Source organism: Paroedura picta, chromosome 7, assembly GCF_049243985.1.
Source record: "Paroedura picta isolate Pp20150507F chromosome 7, Ppicta_v3.0, whole genome shotgun sequence".
Lineage (NCBI taxonomy): Eukaryota > Metazoa > Chordata > Lepidosauria > Squamata > Gekkonidae > Paroedura > Paroedura picta.
In genome coordinates this window covers 68,428,008-68,448,354 of record NC_135375.1, presented here as the reverse complement: position 1 = coordinate 68,448,354, position 20,347 = coordinate 68,428,008, and the positions used below count along the sequence as shown (strand labels likewise).

Sequence of the window (20,347 nt, the reverse complement as noted above, 5' to 3'; positions counted from 1 at the left end):
TCATTTTGTTGTTTATTTCAGATTTATCTACATTAACAACAGAGGTCCACCTTCCAATGCTTTAGCCATGGGTTCCTTCTATCCACTATATTGATGGCCTGTGTTCTGGCACAGAACCACATGATCTCTTGGGATGCATCTGCTGTAAATTTTGCATCTCTTTTAAACTTTAGGATGGCTCTCATGTCTAGGGGTCAATGTCTGGCTTTTGAAGGAGGCTACCTATCAACACAAACCATGATGGTTCTGGTGAAATTTGACAGCATCTCAGGGACTATGATTGTCAGAGAGGCTTTTTTCATGGGATTCCCATTATTATTTTCCACTGAATCCTTAAATTATTCTCCCCATCCTTAGGCAATACTGCTTGTGAATGTAAGACTACTGCTGGAAGGTCTAGCAAACAAACTTGGTCTTCTATGCTGCCTGCTGGAAAGGTGAAGATCTTTTATCCTATGCCTGCAAGAAAGTTTGTCATTGCCATTTTGCCTGTAGCACATAATCAAAGAATTCAGGGAATAGACAAACTGAGGATGCTTTGGAGGGTCCATTATAACCTCTAGTTATATAAATGGGTTGAAGCTGATTATTTAGGTTTTTCTATTGTATCCAATGGGTAGTTGAGAAGGAATATGCAGAAATGTTTGGGCTGGAAGAATTTCCCTAGGAAAGATGGAGAATTTTCTGATTATTCCCCTTCCTATTTATCAGAGCTTGTTGCCATAGATCCTATGGTTGAAAGGAGGTCTTCCACTTTCTAACCAAAGCCTGACACAGGTGGTGAGGGAGGTAGGGAATATCTCCTTTGACTAATTCTCAAAAGCTCCTGATGTTGCCGGTGCTAGCATACTTATGGGTGAGATCAGCAACTGCTTGGCCAAGACAATGCCTAGTTGCATATGCATTGAGTTGGAGGAGGCCTAGACCGGATTAAAGCCTTACATCCTCTGATATATAGTGGGAAGGCGGCAAACTACATGAAAAACCTGAGCAACTGCTCTATTGGTGTTTTCCTGAACTGTTGAACCACAGTGGGTTCAACACAGAGAGCCTTGAGGGGAAACTGCTGTGCTGTGTTGCCATTCCTGCTAAGATCTGTTCTTTGTTCTAGCTGGAGGTCCTTATATCATTACCCCTATGTATCTTGAGGTGTGTGTCTCACCTTCAGCTCCAGTCCTCTTGCTCTCTGTCAGCCCAAAAGCCTCCAAGTCTGCATAGGGCAGGCCGCCTGCTTAGATCTCATGGTTGCTTAGGCCCACAGAGCTCTGCTGAGATTTCCAAGTACATTAGGGTGCTGGCTGCACAGCAATGGATTTGTCAGCAACAACAGCAGCCCATGCTGTTGCAGATGTATCTGCCATTGGCTAGTCTCTGATGCTTCAAGTGGGAGAGGTCTGTCTCAATTGTCTCCCTGTTATTTCAAAGAATGGCAATGGGGTCCTTCCTCAAGTTCTTTTAATCTTCCATACAAACAAGATATGTTAAATGACTATGTCTAGTCTTGGACTCAGAAGATTCTTACATAGTCTGGAGCCAGCTGTGGAACAACCTGAAGTTTGGGTCTGCAAGCACTGACAGCAGCTTGTGCCACTAAGGTATCTGCCAATGGCTAGTTTCTAGTGCCTGGAATTTCAGGTGGAAGAAACTTGTATTGATCTCTTTTTCTGAGACTAGTGATGAGGCCCCTCTTCAAGGGTTTTCCATTTTCCATACCAATAAAGCAAAAGCTTACAAGAAAGCACAGCTATGTTCAAGCATCCTGCTAGGGTGGCAAGGCTATCCAAACTGGAGGATCAGCCTTTTTCAGAGCAAATACAGTCTATGCAAATTTGCATAGTCCTACGTGGAGCAAGAGGATGCTGAAGGAGAAAGTTTTTTCTCCCCAAAGTCTGAAATGTATGTCTTTGTTGGTCTGTTCTCCCCTGCCACCCTAGCTCCTTCCACTGTCTTGCCTCTTCTCCCAGAGCTCTGGATCACTCTGTCTCTTTGGTGCTCATGGTTGCTTCCTCCTTGGCCTGGCTATAAAAGCTCTTTCTCTCCCCTGCCACTCCTCCCTCTTTCCTTCCAGTTGGTTCTCTGTCTCCACTTCCCACTCCTGCCAGCTTGGGCTGGCTCCCTCTTCCCAGCTGTAGCCTGTTCACCTGTGATGAGCACAGGTGCGTCCAGCTCAGCATTGTTGCAGGATGATGGGGTTGGCTCCTACCCTGCTCAGCTGCCATCTCCTTCTAGCCCTGGCTGCTCTCTCTGCCTCATCATCCAAGCCTGCTGCCCAGTCCAGGTGACTAAGCAGCCCCCAGACCTGCTCTCTCTCTCCCTGGTTTGGTGGGTGTCCCAGCTGCTGCCTCCTTCTGGTGGTTCCTGAGGACTCCGAGCACCAGCCTTTCTTCTTCCTGCTGATTTGTCTCTCTGCTCTCGTACCAGATCAGATGCTGAGGGTAGCAGTCATTGTTCTGCACTGTCCCCTGGGGGCCAACTGTAGCCAATGTTGCTGTCAGTTGCTTTTGGACAATTGCCAGCTCCTCGATGGTGGGGTGCTTTGTCACCTTGCCTGCTCCCCTTTGGGTGCTGAGTCTGGACTGGGGCTTACAATGGCTTGTCTTTGAGCTAATCCACCAGTAATGTACCAAAATGTAATCAACAAGAATTGGTACTTGGCCTCCCAGTTCCAGATCCATGTATTATAAATGAAAATCAATCACCTAATAATCTTGAGTGTATCTTATAGAAACTTAAATTAGTTGAATCTTAAAAGTTAATATACAATTTAAAAATCAATGCTCAATAAGTTCATTGATTCTTCAAACTTTATCTCTTACTTTGGACACATTACAGTCATTTCAGTTTAGGCCAGCTTTAATGATTCTGGCAAAATGCCTTTGAATATATAGAGAGCTTGGAAACTTCAGTGCAGTCATGTTGTGTGTATTGTGAAATTCACATCTTTTCTACACAGGTTATTTGCCCTGGTTTCAACACTGCTGAAAAACAGGAATATTTCCTGCTTCCCCAAAGCATCATATACCTCTCAGGTTTGCCATGACTTCTGCTGATTTTTCCCAAAACCTATTTTGTGATGAAGTTTTATGAAAGATCACAGTAAAGCTTGGATGGCTGCTGTGTGAGTGGCAGTGTTCAGATTTTCCTGGTCCTGTGCCTACAGCATCCATTTCCTTTTCCCCAGCAAAAGCCATTTGCTGCGTAAACCCAATATGTCTCTAAACCAGAGGTGGTAAAATAATTTTTTTACAGATCACAAAATAGTTATATTACACTTGCAATTAGAATGTATCCTTGTAGTTTAAAAGCAAACAGACATATACACATTGCTATCTGGAGATGTAGGAACTTTTAGCCATGTCCTCAAAACCTTGATTATCTGAGGTCTTCATTGTACATTTTAAAACGTATAGAGTCACAAGACATTCAGTTTATCCTTTTTGCTTCTATCCTTATGATCTATGTTGGGAAATTCTATCAAAACTTTATTCAGTCAACAAAGCTCCAGAACAAATTCAGAATAAAGTGTTTGAAAATGATATCATACATTTCTTATTATTTTTCATTATTTCAGTAATTGTGGATATTTGATCCAATGATTCCATCATGGCCATATTTAGCTTTAAAAATGGAAACCAAAAGTATAGAGTGAGATATTGTTATTGAACAAATATGAGCTCTTCATTCTGCTGGTAGGAGTCTGCTGGTTGTCCCAGGCCCTCGGGGTATCCACCTGGCCTTGGCCCCAACCTGGTGAAATGAGCTCCTGGAGGAGTTAAGGGCCATGATGGACCTATCTAGGTTCTGCAGGGCCTGCAAGATCATTCTTCCACCAGGCGTTTGGTTGAGGCTGGGGCGGGGAGGGTTGACCGGAGTTTTGATCTGGGGATCCCACCCTATTTGAACACCCCAGAGTTACAATTAAGATCAAGATATTGTTTCTTGGTTGGGATCAGAGGAGATGGGTTGGGGGGGGATTATTGTTTTACCAGCATCTTATAACTTTGAGATATTGTAATTATTGTTACTGTTGTTTTAATAGGATTTTATGGGATATATTGTTTAATGGTTTTACCTGTAAGCCACCCTGAGGTGACATCGTCATGCGAAGCATGGTATAAATATAAAAATAAATAAATAAAATAAATATAATTCCTCTGATAAAGGTACAAGAGCAAAAATAATAAACATTGATGCTATATTAGTTACTACCACGTTAGTCAGTGCACTCTAAAAATGGCATTCATATGGAGCAACTGTGCCAGTTCTGAAGCCTACACATTACAAAGCAGAAATCTAGTAGGACCTCTCAAGCAAACTTGTATGTAATTATGCATACCAAGAGCACCAGAAATGTATAAAACAGAAAAATAATGTAATGAAATAATGGCTTCAATTCCTGATTTTGTAAAGCTTTGGTTCATGTATTGGGCATGTGGATTTTCTAGTAGGCCGCAAAGAAGATCTTTGCGTTTTTTGTGCAAGTATGTGCTGCCCAATTATCTCTACCTGTGTCTTTGGAGAAGCTAACACTGTTATTGCTACTTTAATAAGGTAACAAATTGCCCAATTAATGTCCCCAATTAACTTGCTTTGAGAAACGGGCTTCTAGATAGATGAAGTCAGTATTCCATTTTGTGACCTAAGACTGGCTCTTGTCTCCTGCCCTGACATCAGTAATTTCATAGGCTTATTAATAAATTGGCAAATGGTCTTGATTGGTCTTTGTCTAGAATCCCATGTGGGGAAAAACCATAAAGAAACTTAATTTGTAACACCATTTTGTCAAACTTTGTCCTGAACCTACATGTGGTTTGATCATTATGTGCCTATGGTCTTTCCCATTCTTTGTGCTTTAGTGCAGTGGTCCGCAACCTTTTTCCGGTTGCGTACTGCTGCCAAGGGGTGGGGGAAGAGGGCAACCCGGGGCCCCCCGCTGGGAGCGCAAACGCGCATACACGCTTGCGCCACCGGCATGCAGGTGGCCACGTTTCCCTCTCCCCCCCTCCCGCAGCATGAAGCTTGCCGGGCCGCAAGGCTGCTCACGGCCTGGCGAGCTTCTCGCTGCAGGGGGGAGGCGGGGAGAGGGAGCCGCGGCCTGCTGCCGAGGCAGGGGCTAGGGACCACTGCTTTAGTGAGTATAGTGTTAGCAAGAGATCTTTACAATGTTCTTATTTTTCACTGCTTAGTATAACAATTTATCTATGTGCACCTTAATAAATACAATTAAAAAAACCCTTTTGTCTGGTTCTTGAGCAAGCTAAGTGATAACCTGTGCCTTGTCTTATGTTACTCTACTGATTCTGTTTTGTGATTTCATGGCAGAAAAAGATAGTGCTGCTGGATTAAATCACCCCTACAGTATTGCTGCTTAGGTTTATTACAATTCTCAGTGCCAGCCATGGGCCTTGCTCTTACCATGATCCTCTCTAAAATTTGTCAAGATTACATTCCCTCAATTTATCTGCTAACACAGAACATTACTTCCTCCTGATCTGGTCATGAAATAGCAGCGCTATCAAGAGATTTTCCAGAAACCTCCCTTACTTTAACTGTTGCTGTCTCCCCCCCCCCCCTAGAATTTTCCACTAACATCGCGCTGTAATGTTTATCTCCCGTAAATGGAAACGCTTGTGGCATTGTACACTGCATTCCCACGTGAACTGGAATAGGAGCAGTGCCCCTAAGAGAACTCTGCTTTTACTGCGATGTCCCAGCTGACTTAGGCCCTAAGTCTTAGGGGGTCACTGTAGTTTTCAAGGCAAGAGACGCTCTGAGGTGGTTCGGCATTGCCTGCCTAATCATAGCGACCCTGGTGTTCCTGGTTTTGGTCCCCCGTCCAAATGCTGTTCAGGGGTCATCCTGCTTAGTTTCCGAGATCGGGCTAGCGCTTTACATCGTTTGTCTCCAGTGTCCTGCTTGTTACTTGTGGCGGTATAACATGGAAGAACTGAACAGTTTGACGAAGAACGAAGCTATAAGGCTGGAGGCGGTGTACGTCGATTGGGACTCACGCCTCACACTGTTGTAGGAGTAAAGGAACTCCACCACACGTAGCCATTTTAAGATGAGGCGGAAAGATGTAGAGGCGACGACACGCAAAACTAGCGACAAAAAACCCGTTGCCTCCTTCGAAAGCATGGCTGCCTCTCGTCGTAGCTAAGTGGCGGGAGGGACCGTTTAACCGATGCCGCACTCTCGCGCGACGGGGAATGCACCCGCCGTCCCACGCCTGCACGCGCGCACTCCCACGGCCGGCAGAGCCCTCTAGCGCCGCTTCCTTGCGCGGGGGTGGGTGGGAGGTTTGAATAGAGACCTGTTTCTCAAGGAGCAGGCTATGTAGCGCCCTAGTGCGCCTGCGCGAAAGGGCGGGCGCGTCTGAGTCTGACACGCCGAGCGGGCCGGCGACTCGCCGTCACCACCCTGTTCGGCGCGGCGCAGCACAGCCAAGGGCGGCGGAGCAGGAGAGGCTTCCCCTTGGGGAGCCGGGTGGCCGTTGGAATCGCGGGCGGCCCAAGCGTGGCGAGGCCCGGCGGAGGCAGGGAAGATGGTGTTCGAGTCGCTGGTCGTGGACGTTCTGAACCGGTTCCTGGGAGACTATGTCGTGAATCTGGACTGTTCTCAGCTGTCTCTCGGCATCTGGGGAGGTAACGAGACGCCGGATAGGCTCGGGACCCCCCTAACAGCCCCTCTGTTTTTGGGAGGTGGTGGCGCGGCTCCTCCCTCTCCGCGTGTCACTCGCCCGCCGTGCGTCTGTGAGGGGTGGGAAATGAGTGTTCGCGCGTGAGGGACGCGGAGTAGCTCACCCTCTTCCGCTGGAATATGTGGGGGGCGTCTGTGCTTGGCAGGCGGCTTTTCTTCCCCTCTGCCCCAGTCCGCCGCCTGGCAGGCTTTCACTGGTTGTCCTCCTGACTACGCCCGGTCCTGTCACGTGGGCAGCGTTTTGCATTCCTTGCCATCTCACCTGCTCCTTTTTGGAAGTTGCATTGGAAAGCAGCCCCACTTGAAGGATCAAGTAGAAGCGTGTTCCTGGCCCAGTTTACTAGTTTAAATCCCCCCCCCCCCCAGGATTTTGTGTGTCCTTCTCCTCAGTGGAGTGAAAATGTGTATCATAAACTCGCCCGTCGGTGTTATCTTAACATGTAAACACAAATTTTGTCACTCATTTTGTGGAATCAATGTATGTGGTTGATGAAAAACACATTTATTTCTCACTCAACCCCCAACACTTTCAGTTTACAGTACAATGCTAAAGTCACTTTCCTGAGACCAACCATTGAGTTTACTTGAATAGGATTATGAGTGGACTGGCTTAGGAAGGTTCTCTTAGTTTATAAGCATTATGTCGGTTATTTGGTGCACGAATGTAGCCTTTATTGCTTAGAGATTAAAGCTGTTGTGCAGTTCTTTGATAGAAACCAGAAGTGTAATTTTGTGCCCTTAATTCTGTGCCGTTTTCAGTTGGTTGGTTATGTCCTGAATTACTGACATGTTTTGGTTTTTACTGTGGGTATTTGCTTTATTTCACTTTTGTTTTTCTGGTCTTAAATTATGTATAAAGAGAATCGTAGGCAAAAAAGGTCACATTTATGACTGAAGGATCCAAAATTACAAGATTATTTTAGCAATTAACATGGTAAAGTCTCTATTATGTATCTTCTATCTCAAATATAACTTGATGCAGTTTTATAGCTAAAAACTGGATGTATACTAATTAGAGGCACAGGGCTATGGGAAGTCTTACCTACCATTTATATAAACACTAGGAATAAAGCCCACTGCCACCAAAATGCAGCGGGCGCTAGCGGGGTGGGTGGCTGTAGGGGCAGAAGGAAGGGAGGAAGATGGGCAGGAAGAAAGAGAGGAAGGAAGAAAGGGACGGACAGAGAAAGAGATGAAGGAAGAGGGATAGAAATGCAGGAAGGAAGGGAGAAAGGAGGAAGGTACGGAGGAAGAAGGGTGCGTTGGGAGGAAGGGGCGTGGGGGTGTAGACAGCGGGGCGTGGAAACTGGGAGAGGCAAAAAGGGGTGGGTGGGGCGTGGGAGAGGTGGCAGAGGGTCCTGAAGGCAGGGCGGAGAAGTGGTGGTGGAGGCTCTGATGGGGAGTGCGTGGGAGTGGGGGGGGGGAGAATGCGGCAGCGCACGGGGCCGTGGAGAGTTTGGGAGGGGGGAGAACGGCTGTCGGGAAGCGGTGGAGGTGGGCGTAGGTGGGGAGGGGGGAGAAAGTGTGGTGAGCATGTGAGGGGGGATGGGGAGGGATCGAGAGGGCGGAGAGCGCAGAGTGGGAACGGGTGGCGGAGGCGAGTGGGGGCGGGGAGGGTTTGAAAGAGGGGGGAGAGGGCGTAGCGGGAAGGCGCGGCAGAGGCGAGCAGTAGGCTGGGTACCTGGGAGAGCCTTTGGCCGCAGTAGCAGGGTGACTGCGTGGGCGGGGTTCCTGGCGGTGTAGTCAAGGGCCGGGTGGGCGGCAGGCATGAGATGGCGGGCCGAGGCGCAGGAAGCCTGCATCGGAGCATCGGCGGGTGGGTAGTGGGTCGGGTGGGGCCGGGCTCCGCAGGCAGGACGTGAAGTCGGCTGGGCTTGGAGCCGTGGCTCCCCGGGCGTTCGGTGGAGTCTCAGACGGACAGGGACATGGCTGGGTGGCGGGAATCCTGCCAAGTGGAGGCAGAAGGCGAAGACAGGGTAGGCTGGAGGGTGGTTGTGTGGGGAGGCGTGGGCCTTGCTCGGGGCTCTGTGGGGACGGAGGCGAAGTTAGGCAGCGGCGTGTGAGGGCGGGCGGCGACGTGCCTCGCCGGCTGCCAGGCTCGAAATGGCGGCTGGGAGGCGAAGGCAGGCTCCAGTGGAGGGTGGGCGGTCCGGGAGGCGGGCTGTCAAGCGGAGGGCCCTCTGCTTGACAGTTGGGGGGCCAGAGCCCAATCGGTGGGCTTGCTCATCACGGATGGACTCTTCCTACAGGGGGCTTAGTCTTTTATTTACCGCGGAGCGGTTACAGATGTGGCTACTGTTGCAGTTTTAATGGATGTGTGATGTGCGTTTGAATTGTGTAAAGCAGGCCAGTAAACAGTAGACTACATCACAGGGTTCTTTGTTCACTCTAGATTTCCCTGTTTTATGTTTTTTACAAGTAATTTGTTTTCTTAAAACAAACAAAAAACAATTTAGCACAGCTCTAGAACTTTAAGCCAGTTAAAAGTGCTTGCAAATTCTAGAAGTGGCATTATTGTGAAACAGAACTGCCTATATTAACTGTGTAATCCAAAATAGTTAGATCCCAAAGAATTTAACTCTGTTAGGATTGTACTTCTAATGTGTAAATCTAAATCAAATATTTACATCAGGAGGCAGCTTGTGATATAATAATACTGATCTTGAGCGTGTCAGCTTTCCACCAAGCTTGTTAGATACTTGTGTGTGTTAAAATGTTTGTAAAATTACGGTTGTATAGTACTTGTAATGAAAATAACCTTGCTGAGACATGGAAAAAGAAACTGATGATGAAATGAAACTAAAGACTTTGAGCTCTCCTCACTTTAACAAGAGATCATGTTTACTTTTCTAATACTCAGTTTTATAATGACTCAAAAATGCTGCTTACAAGGCTGTTACTTGTTTCTGAATGGTTAGAATCTTTAGTACTTACTATTATTAACAAAAGTGTTGTTTAGGAGTATATTAGATATCTTGTTGTATCTCTCCATATATACAAAACAGTGTTTTGATACTAACATCTGACAGTGTTTCCACAAAGGAGGTTTATTGATGCATCTAAAGTAGAGTTACACTCTTCTAAGCCTGGTCCCTTTGATTGACACTGAGTATAACTTTGTTTAGGATTCAAAAGCTTTTAATATTCAGGAAAAGTAATGACAGCATTTTTTTCTACAGTTGATAGAGTTTGGAATTAAATTTAAAAACTAGTAACAGAAATTGATTCAGGTGGGTAGCCATGTTGATCTAAAGCAGCAGAACGAAGTTTGAATCCAGTGAAGAAGTGTCCATGCACACAGATACTATATTTTAACAAGTGTGGATGCACATGAATGCTTATACCTTGAATGAAACTTTGCTGGTCTTAAAACTGGTATCAAACTTTGTTCTAGTAATAGAAAATAACTAAGCTTGTGTTGTCTTTTATTCTAGGTACTGAAACTTTGACTTTAGTAACCCATTGCCACTACTGATATTTTGGTTCAGTATTTATTTATTTATTTGTTTATTTATTATATTTATATACCACCCTCCACTCAAGGCAGTTCACATAATAGAAGCAAGACAGATAACTTAGATTAACAATAATGAATGAATGAAGTGAAAAACAAGCAACGTGGAACAGTAGAAAAATGTGGGAAACATTACTTTAACTCATACTGATAGCCCAGTGAGTTGGGCGGAATTATGGTGGTGTTTGTCATGACCAAATAAGATCTAGTTCAACTACTTAACTTCAGAAAACATAATTATGCGATTAAGGTCTACCAGTATGCAATTCAAATGGCATATGTTGCCCAATGGCATACAGGTTGCCTGTATAAATAGCCCTATTCTAAAAGATCCCTAAATCTGAAGCACCACTAAGCAAGCAACATGAAGACCAAGGAACACGCCAAACAGGTCTGAGACAAAGCTGTGAAGAAGTATAGAACAGGGATTGGTTATAAACAAATGTCCCAAGCTTTGACTATTCCATAGAGCACTATTAAATTCACTATAATAAAATGGAAAGAATATGGCACCACTACAAACCTGCCAAGAGAAGACCACTCTCCAAAATTCACAGACTGGGCAAGGAGGGCATTATTCAGAGAAGCAACAAAAACACTAAGGGTAAAACTGAAGGAGATGCAAAGATCCACAGCGGAGATGGGAGTATCTGTCCATAGGACCATTTTAAGCCATATACTCCAAAGAGAGGGGCTTTATGGGAGGGTGGCTAGACAAACGCCATTGCTTAAAGAAAATAGTAAGAAGACATATTTGGAGTTTGCACAACTACATGTAGCAAACTTCTCAAACACATGGAAGAAGGTTCTCTGGTCACATGAGACAAAAATTGAGCTTTTTGGCCAGCATGGGAAATCCCATGTGTGGCATAAACTCAGCACTTGCCAGCACCCTGAGAACATCATTCCCACAGTCAAGCATGGTGGTGGCAACATCATACTGTGGAGATGTGAAGGATTAGAGCTGTGGCCTAGGATCACTGTAGAGGTAGTCCATAAATACCTAGTTTCTTTAAATGAAACCAAATCCTCTAGGCCACGGTACTAAAAGAATTTGCAGATGTACTTTCTGCACCTTTGTTCATTATTTTTGACAATTCTTGGATAACAGGTGAAGTGCCAGAAGATTGGAGGTGGGCAAATGTCCCCATCTTCAAGAAGGGGATAAAGGAGGATTGAGGTAACCACCGACCTGTCAGCTTGACGTCTATAGCTGGCAAAATTTTAGAACAAATCATCAGTTAGTCAGTCCTTGGGTAGTAAGAGTGGATGGCTGTATTTACTAAGAGTCAGCATGGCTTTCTCAAGAACAAGTCATGTTAGACTAACTTTATCTCTTTATTTTGAGAAAGTAACTACCTTACTAGATCAGTGGAATGCTGTGGACATAGTTTACCTTGATTTTGATAACCTTCCACATGATATCCGTATTGACAAGTTGGTAAAATGCAGTATGGATCCTATTACTGTTAGGTGGATCAAGAACTGGTTGACAGATCACACCCAAAGGATGTTTGTAAATGGTTCATCATCTTTTTGGAGAGAAGCGATGAGTGGAGTGCCTCAGGGATCTGTCTCGGCCCCTGTGTTGTTCAACATATTTATAAATGACTAAGGGCAAAGCCCGTTGCATTCAGGAATACAGTGGGCGCTAGATTGGCATGGGTGGAATGGAAGAACTCTGCGGATGGCCTTACCCTGGAAAGGCTGCAGGCTGGAGGACCTGGGCAGGGAAATCACCAGCAGGGGCAGCTCTCAGGCACAGGGATCTGCAGCCTCCGAGCCTTGGAGGGAAGTGGAAGGAGGAAGGGATGATCAGGTGGAAGGAGGAGGGGGTGACCAGGGGTGGGGGATGGAAGGCAATTGGCTGGCTGCTGGACAGACAGCCAAGCTGGTTGGAGGAGGAGGCACTTAGGGGCTGCCCTGAGCAATGAGTAGCACTTAAGCCATGAGACCAGCTCCTCCTAAAAGGCCTTACCAGAAATATATTATGTGGAACAGATTTGGATATAGGAATAGAGAGGGTAATTAAATTTGCAGATGACAATAAACTGGGAGGGGTAGCAAACACAGCAGAAGACAAAATCAGAATACAAGATGATCTTGACAGGCTGGAAACTATGCTAAAATGAATTTCAGTAGTGACAAGGCCATTCGTGGCTTGGGCCCTGCCTACCTGAGGGACCGCTTATTTCCCTATGCCCCTGCAGGGTTCTGAGCTCTGTGGGTGCTAATCTGCTGGTGGTCCCTGGCCCCAAAGAAGCATGCCTGGTCTTGACCTGGGCCAGGGTTTTTTTTTTTGGTACTGGCCTCAACCTGGTGGAACGAGCTCCTGGAAGAGCTGAGGGCCCTGACAGAGCATCCTCAGTTATCTTGTCTTGGCAGTTACATACATACATACATAAGACTTTATTGTTTCCAGCCATAGGCCATTACAATGCAATGCAATCAATATCATATCAGTTGATATAAAAACAGTAAAATGGACCAGGACACAACCCTGTTTAATTCCTCTCTGAATTGTAATTGGGTCAGTCACTGAGCCAGAAATACAAACTCTGACTTTTGCATGTATGTCCATGTGTAGTGCTTGTTGGCAGTTGTACGTGTGAAAAGAATCTTAGTAGACCAGACACTGAACATGACTCAGCAGTGTAACTTAGTAGCTAAAAAGGTAAACAGGATATTGGGCTGCATTAAAAGTACAGTGTCCAGATCACATGAGTTAATGTTACTGCTGTACCCCGCTCTGGTAAGCCCTCACTTGGAATACTGTGTTCAGTTTTGGGCACCACAACTGCAGAAAGATGTAGAGAAAATGGAGCATGTCCAGAGGAGGTCTACGAAGATGGTGGGGGGTTTAGAGACCAAGTCGTATGAGGAAAGATTGAGGGACCTTGGTCTGTTTAGCCTGGAGAGAAGACGACTAAGAGGTGACATAATAACCATCTTCAGGTACTTGAAGGCCTGTCATATAGAAAATGGAGCAGACCTAAATGGTCAGACTAGAAATTAATTCAAATGAATTTTTGTCTAAACTTCCGGGTGTAGTTCCTGATAGAGCAGTTCTCAGTAGAACCGGAAGATGGTGGGTTCTCCTTGTTTTGAAGTTTTTAAGCAGAGGCTAGATAGTCATCTGATAGAAATGTGGATTTTATGAAAGTAGGCATAGTGTGAGCGGGTGGGCAGGAAGGGATGTGCCAGTGTTTGTCTCTTGAGGCCCTTCCTTGCATACCAGGGCATTGCTGATTGCCATTGTGGGATGGTAGGTGAATTTCCTCCAGGCCAGGCTGAATTCTGAAGATTTGGGGTGGGGGAGGAATCACTTGAGAATGAAATTAGGGTCACTTTGGGTGGCCAGGGACTTGTGAGTTACTGCATTGTGCAAGGGGTTAGACTAAATGACCTTGACCTAGTTGCAATGTCTGACTACTATAAAAGAGACTATTTCAAAAGTTTTCCTGCATGAATTTTTTTAAGTGTGTAGTATAGCCAGGAGATCCTAGGATTGTCTGACAGCCAGGCAAGAGATATTTAGAGATGGCTCACCATTGCCCACGTCTGTATCATAGAGCATACTCTAGGCTATTTACAGAGTAAAGTCTAATAACACCTGTGATGAAATGCCTCCTGCCCTTTCCAGGATTTTTCAAAAGGACAAAGGTTGCTTAGCTTTGGAGAGAGGAGGGGTGACATTAATCACTTGTTCTCCTCCCTACAAATGCTATTTGGCCTAGCCAGGAAGCAGGTATTGGGGTGGGGACTTCCCAGAATTACCTAGCAGACGAAGGAATTTCCTCTGGAGGAACTTCTTGTTCCCAGCAGGACCTGGGGTAATACAGGTGGGAGGGGACAGAGGTAATATCTTCTTTCTGACCACAGAAAGTGGAGTCTTTTGCCTGCTGGGCATCAAAGTATGACAAAGACCTGCATCCTTCTTGTTAGAAAAATTATCTCTGTGGCAATAGGATACCTTCAGCAGGTCTCTGAAAATCTCATCTGTGTATTCCTGTCTCTTAGTTTTTCTAGGTCTGCAATCTGCACAACGTTATGAGCTCACTGAACTCAGCACATACCTACAACTTCAGTAGTCATACCTGTAACACACTGTGGGTGTGACTAGATTTTCTAAAAAATCTATAACACACTTATCTTACCTTTTTGTACAATTCATTTGTGAGACACCCTTGCTCACAGACCTAGAGCTTGTTTAAATAGCAATGGCAAAATTTCTACTTTCCTGTTGCAGCCAATCACAGTTTTTGTGACCTAGCTGTTGCTAATAAAACAGGGTGTTTAAGTCAGCTACTATGGCGATTGAATAATGAATGGTAATTAAAGGGCTTGTGTGTAAATATCATCTTTAAATACCTTGAACCCTTTAAAATAAACTCTGCCTCGGCTGGCGAAAATCTTTAGATTAGCACTGTAGACTTTAGAGTCAACTTTAAAAAGCTGGTTTAGAACTAGTAATATTTGATTTGTTACAGCTGCTATAGCAGAGCTGAGAGAATGCAGACTGCTACAAAAATGCCTAATCAACCTGAATTTAAAGCCTAGCATTATTTCTCCAAATCTAACATTTTGTCTAGGAATAGATGTGGCAGAGAATTCCGAAAAGAATGATAAGTTATGAATGATAAATATACTTTCCTTATTCTAATCTCTTGTTTTAAATAGCAGTATTATATAGTGTACTAGATTCAAAGCCCGTTCCTAAGAACGGGCTTTGAAGGGCTCCGTCGCCACCGCTTCAGCGAGGTGGCAGGTGTGCTTGTCGGGCCCCAGGGACACCGCTCCTGGACCCCCCACCCCGCCAGCAGCTTCCCCTGGGCCCTCCGAGCAGGCCCACCTCCTTGTCGGGCCCAGGGGGAGCCATCTGCCCCACCGATGGCACGGCTTCCCCTGGGCCCTCCAAGCAGGCCCGCCACCTCTGTGAGGCAGCAGGCCTGCTCAGCGGGCCCAGGGGAAGCCATCCCCGGCCGCCTTCCTCAGTGGCGAGGCCAGCGGCCAAACTGATTGCCTACTCATGGTGGTTGGTGTGGCTTCTGGACAGAGCTCTGGCTTGTGCTGGTGAGGGCCCAATCGCAAGGTGCTTCGCGCCTTCCGATTGGGCCCTCACCTGACTGGTTAGAACTCTTGTCCATCCGGGTGAGGGGCCAATCCGAAGCCATTTTGCGCCTTCTGTTTGGCTACTCACTCAGACCGGCACCGCCCACTCTCCGCCCACTTACCCCTTAACCAAATATGATACCACTCATCAAGCGGTTCCAGATTGGTCATGAAAACAATGATAGCCAAAGGATAAGTAGCTCAACCATTGAATTTAGAAAAATAATAGCCTTTTCAGGGATCTTAAAAATTATTTGAGAATACTTTTTTAGTTCAGTTTAGGATATATTTGCATAATTCTCAAGGATGTTAAAGCAGAATTGTGTATGCATATCTAGAAATAATAATGGTGTCTTCCTGTGATGTAGCCCTGCTGGTAATGGATAAAGCCTGAGCTCTACTATTCCACCGCTATTGTTCCCAATCTATTCCTCAACAATATATTGACACAGTGACTAGCAACACCTTTGTTAAACATATTGTTGCAGAGTGAGATAAATGAACAAAAGTTACTAGGCACTGTAGATCAATCATCAGAAAGGCCAAAGCTGAGAGTGAGCTAAGATTGGCCAGGGAAGCCCACTGTAACAAGAAAAGATTTTTCAGTTATGTGAGGAGCAAACGTAAAGTAAAGGAGCCAATAGGCCCACTGTTGGGTGAGGATGGACAAACTGTAACGGAGGATGCAGAGAGAGCAGAAAGATTCAGCGCCTATTTTACATCTGTTTTTTTCCCACAGGTCAAAGAGTTTAGGCACATCTAGAGATGGCAGTAGCCAGGAGATGTGTCTGGGTGACAGGTTGACATGGACAGAGAAGTTTTTGATAGGCATTTAACTGCACTGGATGAGTTCAAATTCCCTGGGCCAGATGAAATGCACCTGAGAGTGCTCAAAGAACAAGATGCAATTTAATAAAGATAAGTGTAAAGTTCTGCATCTGGGTCAGAAAAATGAAAAGCATGCCTACTGGCTGGGGATACGCTTCTAGGTAACACTGTGTGTGAACGAGACTTTGGGGGTACTTGTGGATTGTAAACTAAACATGAGCAGGCAGTGTGATGCAGTGGTAAAGGCGAATGCCATTTTGGGCTGTATCAACAGGGGCATCACATCAAAATCAGAAGAAGTCATAGTGATCTGGGGCCAAGAAGTGATCTGGGGCCAAGGGACCAAGCCCTATAAAGATGGGTTGAGGGACTTGGGAATGTTCAGCCTGGATAAAAGGAGGTTGAGAGGGGACATGATAGCCCTCTTTAAGTATTTGAAAGGTTGTCATTTGGAGGAGGGCAGGATGCTGTTTCCATTGGCTGCAGAGGAAAGGACACACAGTAATGAGTTTAAACTACAAGTACAACGATATAGGCTAGATATCAGGAAAAAATGTTTCACAGTCAGAGTAGTTCAGCAGTGGAATAGGCTGCCTTAAGGAGGTGGTGAGCTCCCCCTCACTGGCAGTCGTCAAGCAAAGGTTGGATACACACTTTTCAGCTGATCCTGCGTTGAGCAAGGGGTTGGACTAGATGGCCTGTATGGCCCCTTCCAACTTTATGATTCTATGATTCTAATAACCAGAGGTTTGGGAAGGCACTGGCAAACCACCCCGTATTGAGTCTGCCATGAAAACGCTAGAGGGCGTCACCCCAAGGGTCAGACATGACCCGGTGCTTGCACAGGGGGTACCTTTACCTTTAACCAGAGGTTAAAAATGTAGACCCACTCTGTCATGTCACATTTTATTTTGTTTGCTTGCTCTTTTCTGTTCAGAGATGACAGTCCTTCACAGCTGTCCCTAAATAGTGTGTTAATGTTTTGATGCTTCCATAGCCTTAAGAGCCTCTTGTGGCGTGGAAGTGGTAAGGCAGCAGAAATGTTGTCTGAAAGCTCTGCCTATGAGGCTGGGAGTTCAATCCCAGCAGCTGGCTCAAGGTTGACTCAGCCTTCCATCCTTCTGAGGTCAATAAAATGAGTACCCAGCTTGCTGGGGGGTAAATGGTAATGACTGGGGAAGGCACTGGCAACCACCCCATATTGAGTCTGCCATGAAAACGCTAGAGGGCGTCACCCCAAGGGTCAGACATGACCCAGTGCTTGCCCAGGGGATACCTTTACCTTTTACCCATAGCCTTGTCCTGTGCCTTGCTACATGGCAGAATTATTACCCTTCCCTCTAGAACTGCTGCTAGTTGAGGTTTATTTTGTCTATGGCTTTTGCTGCTGTTGAGTTTCCAGGCATTTTCATTGTTTTCCTCATGTCCTGGGTTCAGCATATCTGTTTAAGCTATTGCATGGGTGCTTGGTGGACAGGAGCTACATGATAGCCATATGCATTCCTGTCAGAGAGCCTCATCATAAGACTCTTGGCACTCTTGCTGTTTTAGTGCCTCTAGTCTCATATACACACTCAGCAGATGAAAATATGTCAAGGAGAGAGTTTATTCCAAGTTGCAGGGAGACTAGCAATAGCATCATAGTCTATAGCAAATCTATTAATTACATAACAGTGTGTTGACATTGTTCTCATAACAGCCTAACAGAAACCGACACATGGCATATGTTAATGTGGTAGTATGCCGGCTGACCTCATGTTGCTGCCCAGATGCAGAACACAAGAAAAGGGAAGGGACAAAGAGAACGCAATTCCTTTCACTGGCATAAGGACTGTGATTTGACTGGGAAAACTCCTGAACATGCTCTCTAGAACTCTGCAGTTCATCCTTTCCTGCAGCAACAATTCCTTTTCCCAAAGCTCAGGAAAAGAGAAAAAACATGGCAATTCTAGTTAATGCCCTCATACACTTCAGTAGCTCACTCAGCAGAGGCAACTGTAGCAGAAATCCCAGTGTCCATCAATGCAGAAGCTTGGCTAGAGTTAGCAACAGTATAGCTGGACAGCTGAAAGCACAGTGGCCACCACAGCTGTTGCTTGTGTTGGAGGCTAGGCAGACACTTGATCCTACATTATTGGATGGCTGCCCAAAAGGAGACCAGTGAGACAATACATAATGTTGCACAATAGCAGTAAACAGTAAGTGGACCCCACAGTTATGGACCTAGTACTTTTGGATTTCATGCAGCTTCCCCTTTCCTTATACTGGTTCACACATGGTGGGATATATATCTTAGGGAATATACTGAACCAATTGAGCCAATACTTATCCATCTGTTATACAGTTATGCATTAGATTGGGTCCTCACTATGAGGCTTTGATCCTGCAAGGCAATAGACATTTCAGGTATTTGGAAAATTATAGTCAACTAGTAAATAAGCCCGCTGCAGGCAAAATGCAGCGGGTAAAATGCAGCGGGGCTGGGCGGGAGCAGCTTCTGCTGGCCCTGGGCGCTCCTTCGCGCTAGCGAAGGAGCGCCCGGAGCCGGCAGAAGCCTTGCCACCAACCTCACCAGTTGGGAGGTGCTTTGCACCTCCTGACCCGCCCCCACTTCCGCCTTCCACCCACATTGCCATTACGCCGCTCACCGCAGCACCAGCCAGCCGCCCACCCACCGGGGACAGCTTGCTGGCGGCGGCAGCTGGTGGAGGCCGTGACAGGAGGATGCCTTGCCATAGGCAGGTACACTGCCCCACGCCCTCACGTCCCCTCCACCCCTCAGCGGCTACCGCTTCCCACCACCCAACCCACCCAATGCGGTTTTCCACCTCCCCCCAAAAGCACCCAACCCCCCGAACCCTCCGCTGCCGCTTTGCCCCCCCCCCACACACACACATACACCGCGTTCTTCCCCCCACCTCTCGCCCACGACCCCCCACGCTCCAACGGCCCTTGCACGCACGTGCTCTCTCTCTCACACACACACACACACACACACACACACCGCTCTTCCCCTCCCACCCCACCTCGCTCCCGCGATCCCCCTGCACTCCGACGGCCCTTGCACTCACACACACACATCTCCCCCCCGCGGCCATCTCCCCCCCCCCCCGCTCCCCTCCTCGCACACACCCCTGCCCCATCCCAGTTCACCTACCTCACTGCCTGCCTTCCTTCCTAACTTATGACTTCGTTACTTACTCTCTTCATTTCCTTCCTTTCTCTCTGTCTCTCCTCCTTGAAAAGGAGGTTTGTCTGTGCTGATGTGCTTGCCAGGGGAGACTGTTCCATCAGGGTTTGAGTTCCTCCCATTGTGTAGTCTTCCCTCCTTGATGCTGTTTCTTTCTGTTTTTTATATTGTGGTACTCTGTTGTTAAATTTTTGATGCTGTTTGTTTTGTAAGCGACTTTGAGTCTTGCTTTGCAGGAGATAAAAGTGGGATAAGATATCCAAATAAATTTTGCCATTAATTGATTGTACTTTGGATTTTGCCTATTTTGAACAAATACCAGCTTCCTACTGAATCCTAATGTGTCCTCTGTTTGCAGATCCAGTAATAACACAATCTATTGCTAAATTTTGTTAATATTAATTTGTTTACGTTTTTATCAAATGTTTTTTAATTTGCTAATGTTTTCCATGGAAACTGTATGAATGTTGTAATATTTTATTGTCGTGTATTTTATTATGTTTCATTGTATTGGTTTTTATGCTTAAGACCTCTGAGCAAAAGATCATCATCATCTTAATAAAAGGAAAGGGCTCACAGTAAAAGTCTGCAAAAAGAAACAGAAAAGGGCTTGTTTATTTAGGAAACCAGTTTCAGGCATCTAGGAAAAACATTGAAATAACACTTTAAAAAATTGATATAGTACTGGTGTTAAGGTAAAAAGGGCCTCTTGTGGCGCAGAGTGCCACAAGGGCCTCTTGTGGCGCAGAGTGGTAAGGCAGCCGTCTGAAAGCTTTGCCCATAAGGCTGGGAGTTCAATCCCAGCAGCCGGCTCAAGGTTGACTCAGCCTTCCATCCTTCCGAGGTCGGTAAAATGAGTACCCAGCTTGCTGGGGGGTAAACGGTCATGACTGGGGAAGGCACTGGCAAACCACCCCGTATTGAGTCTGCCATGAAAACGCTAGAGGGCGTCACCCCAAGGGTCAGACATGACTCGGTGCTTGCACAGGGGATACCTTTACCTT

General features: G+C 46.1%; 1 protein-coding gene across 1 annotated transcript in view; it reads left to right on the top strand.

Moving 5' to 3' along the window:
• The first annotated feature begins 6,348 nt into the window (after nt 1-6,348).
• Nucleotides 6,349-20,347, top strand: part of VPS13A (vacuolar protein sorting 13 homolog A) — a 181,439-nt gene continuing 167,440 nt past the window's right edge. Inside the window, exon 1 of the mRNA XM_077344731.1 lies at nt 6,349-6,644. Within this exon, the coding sequence (XP_077200846.1) occupies nt 6,545-6,644 (100 nt within the window). The 5' untranslated portion in view covers nt 6,349-6,544. The remainder of the gene's footprint in view (nt 6,645-20,347) is intronic.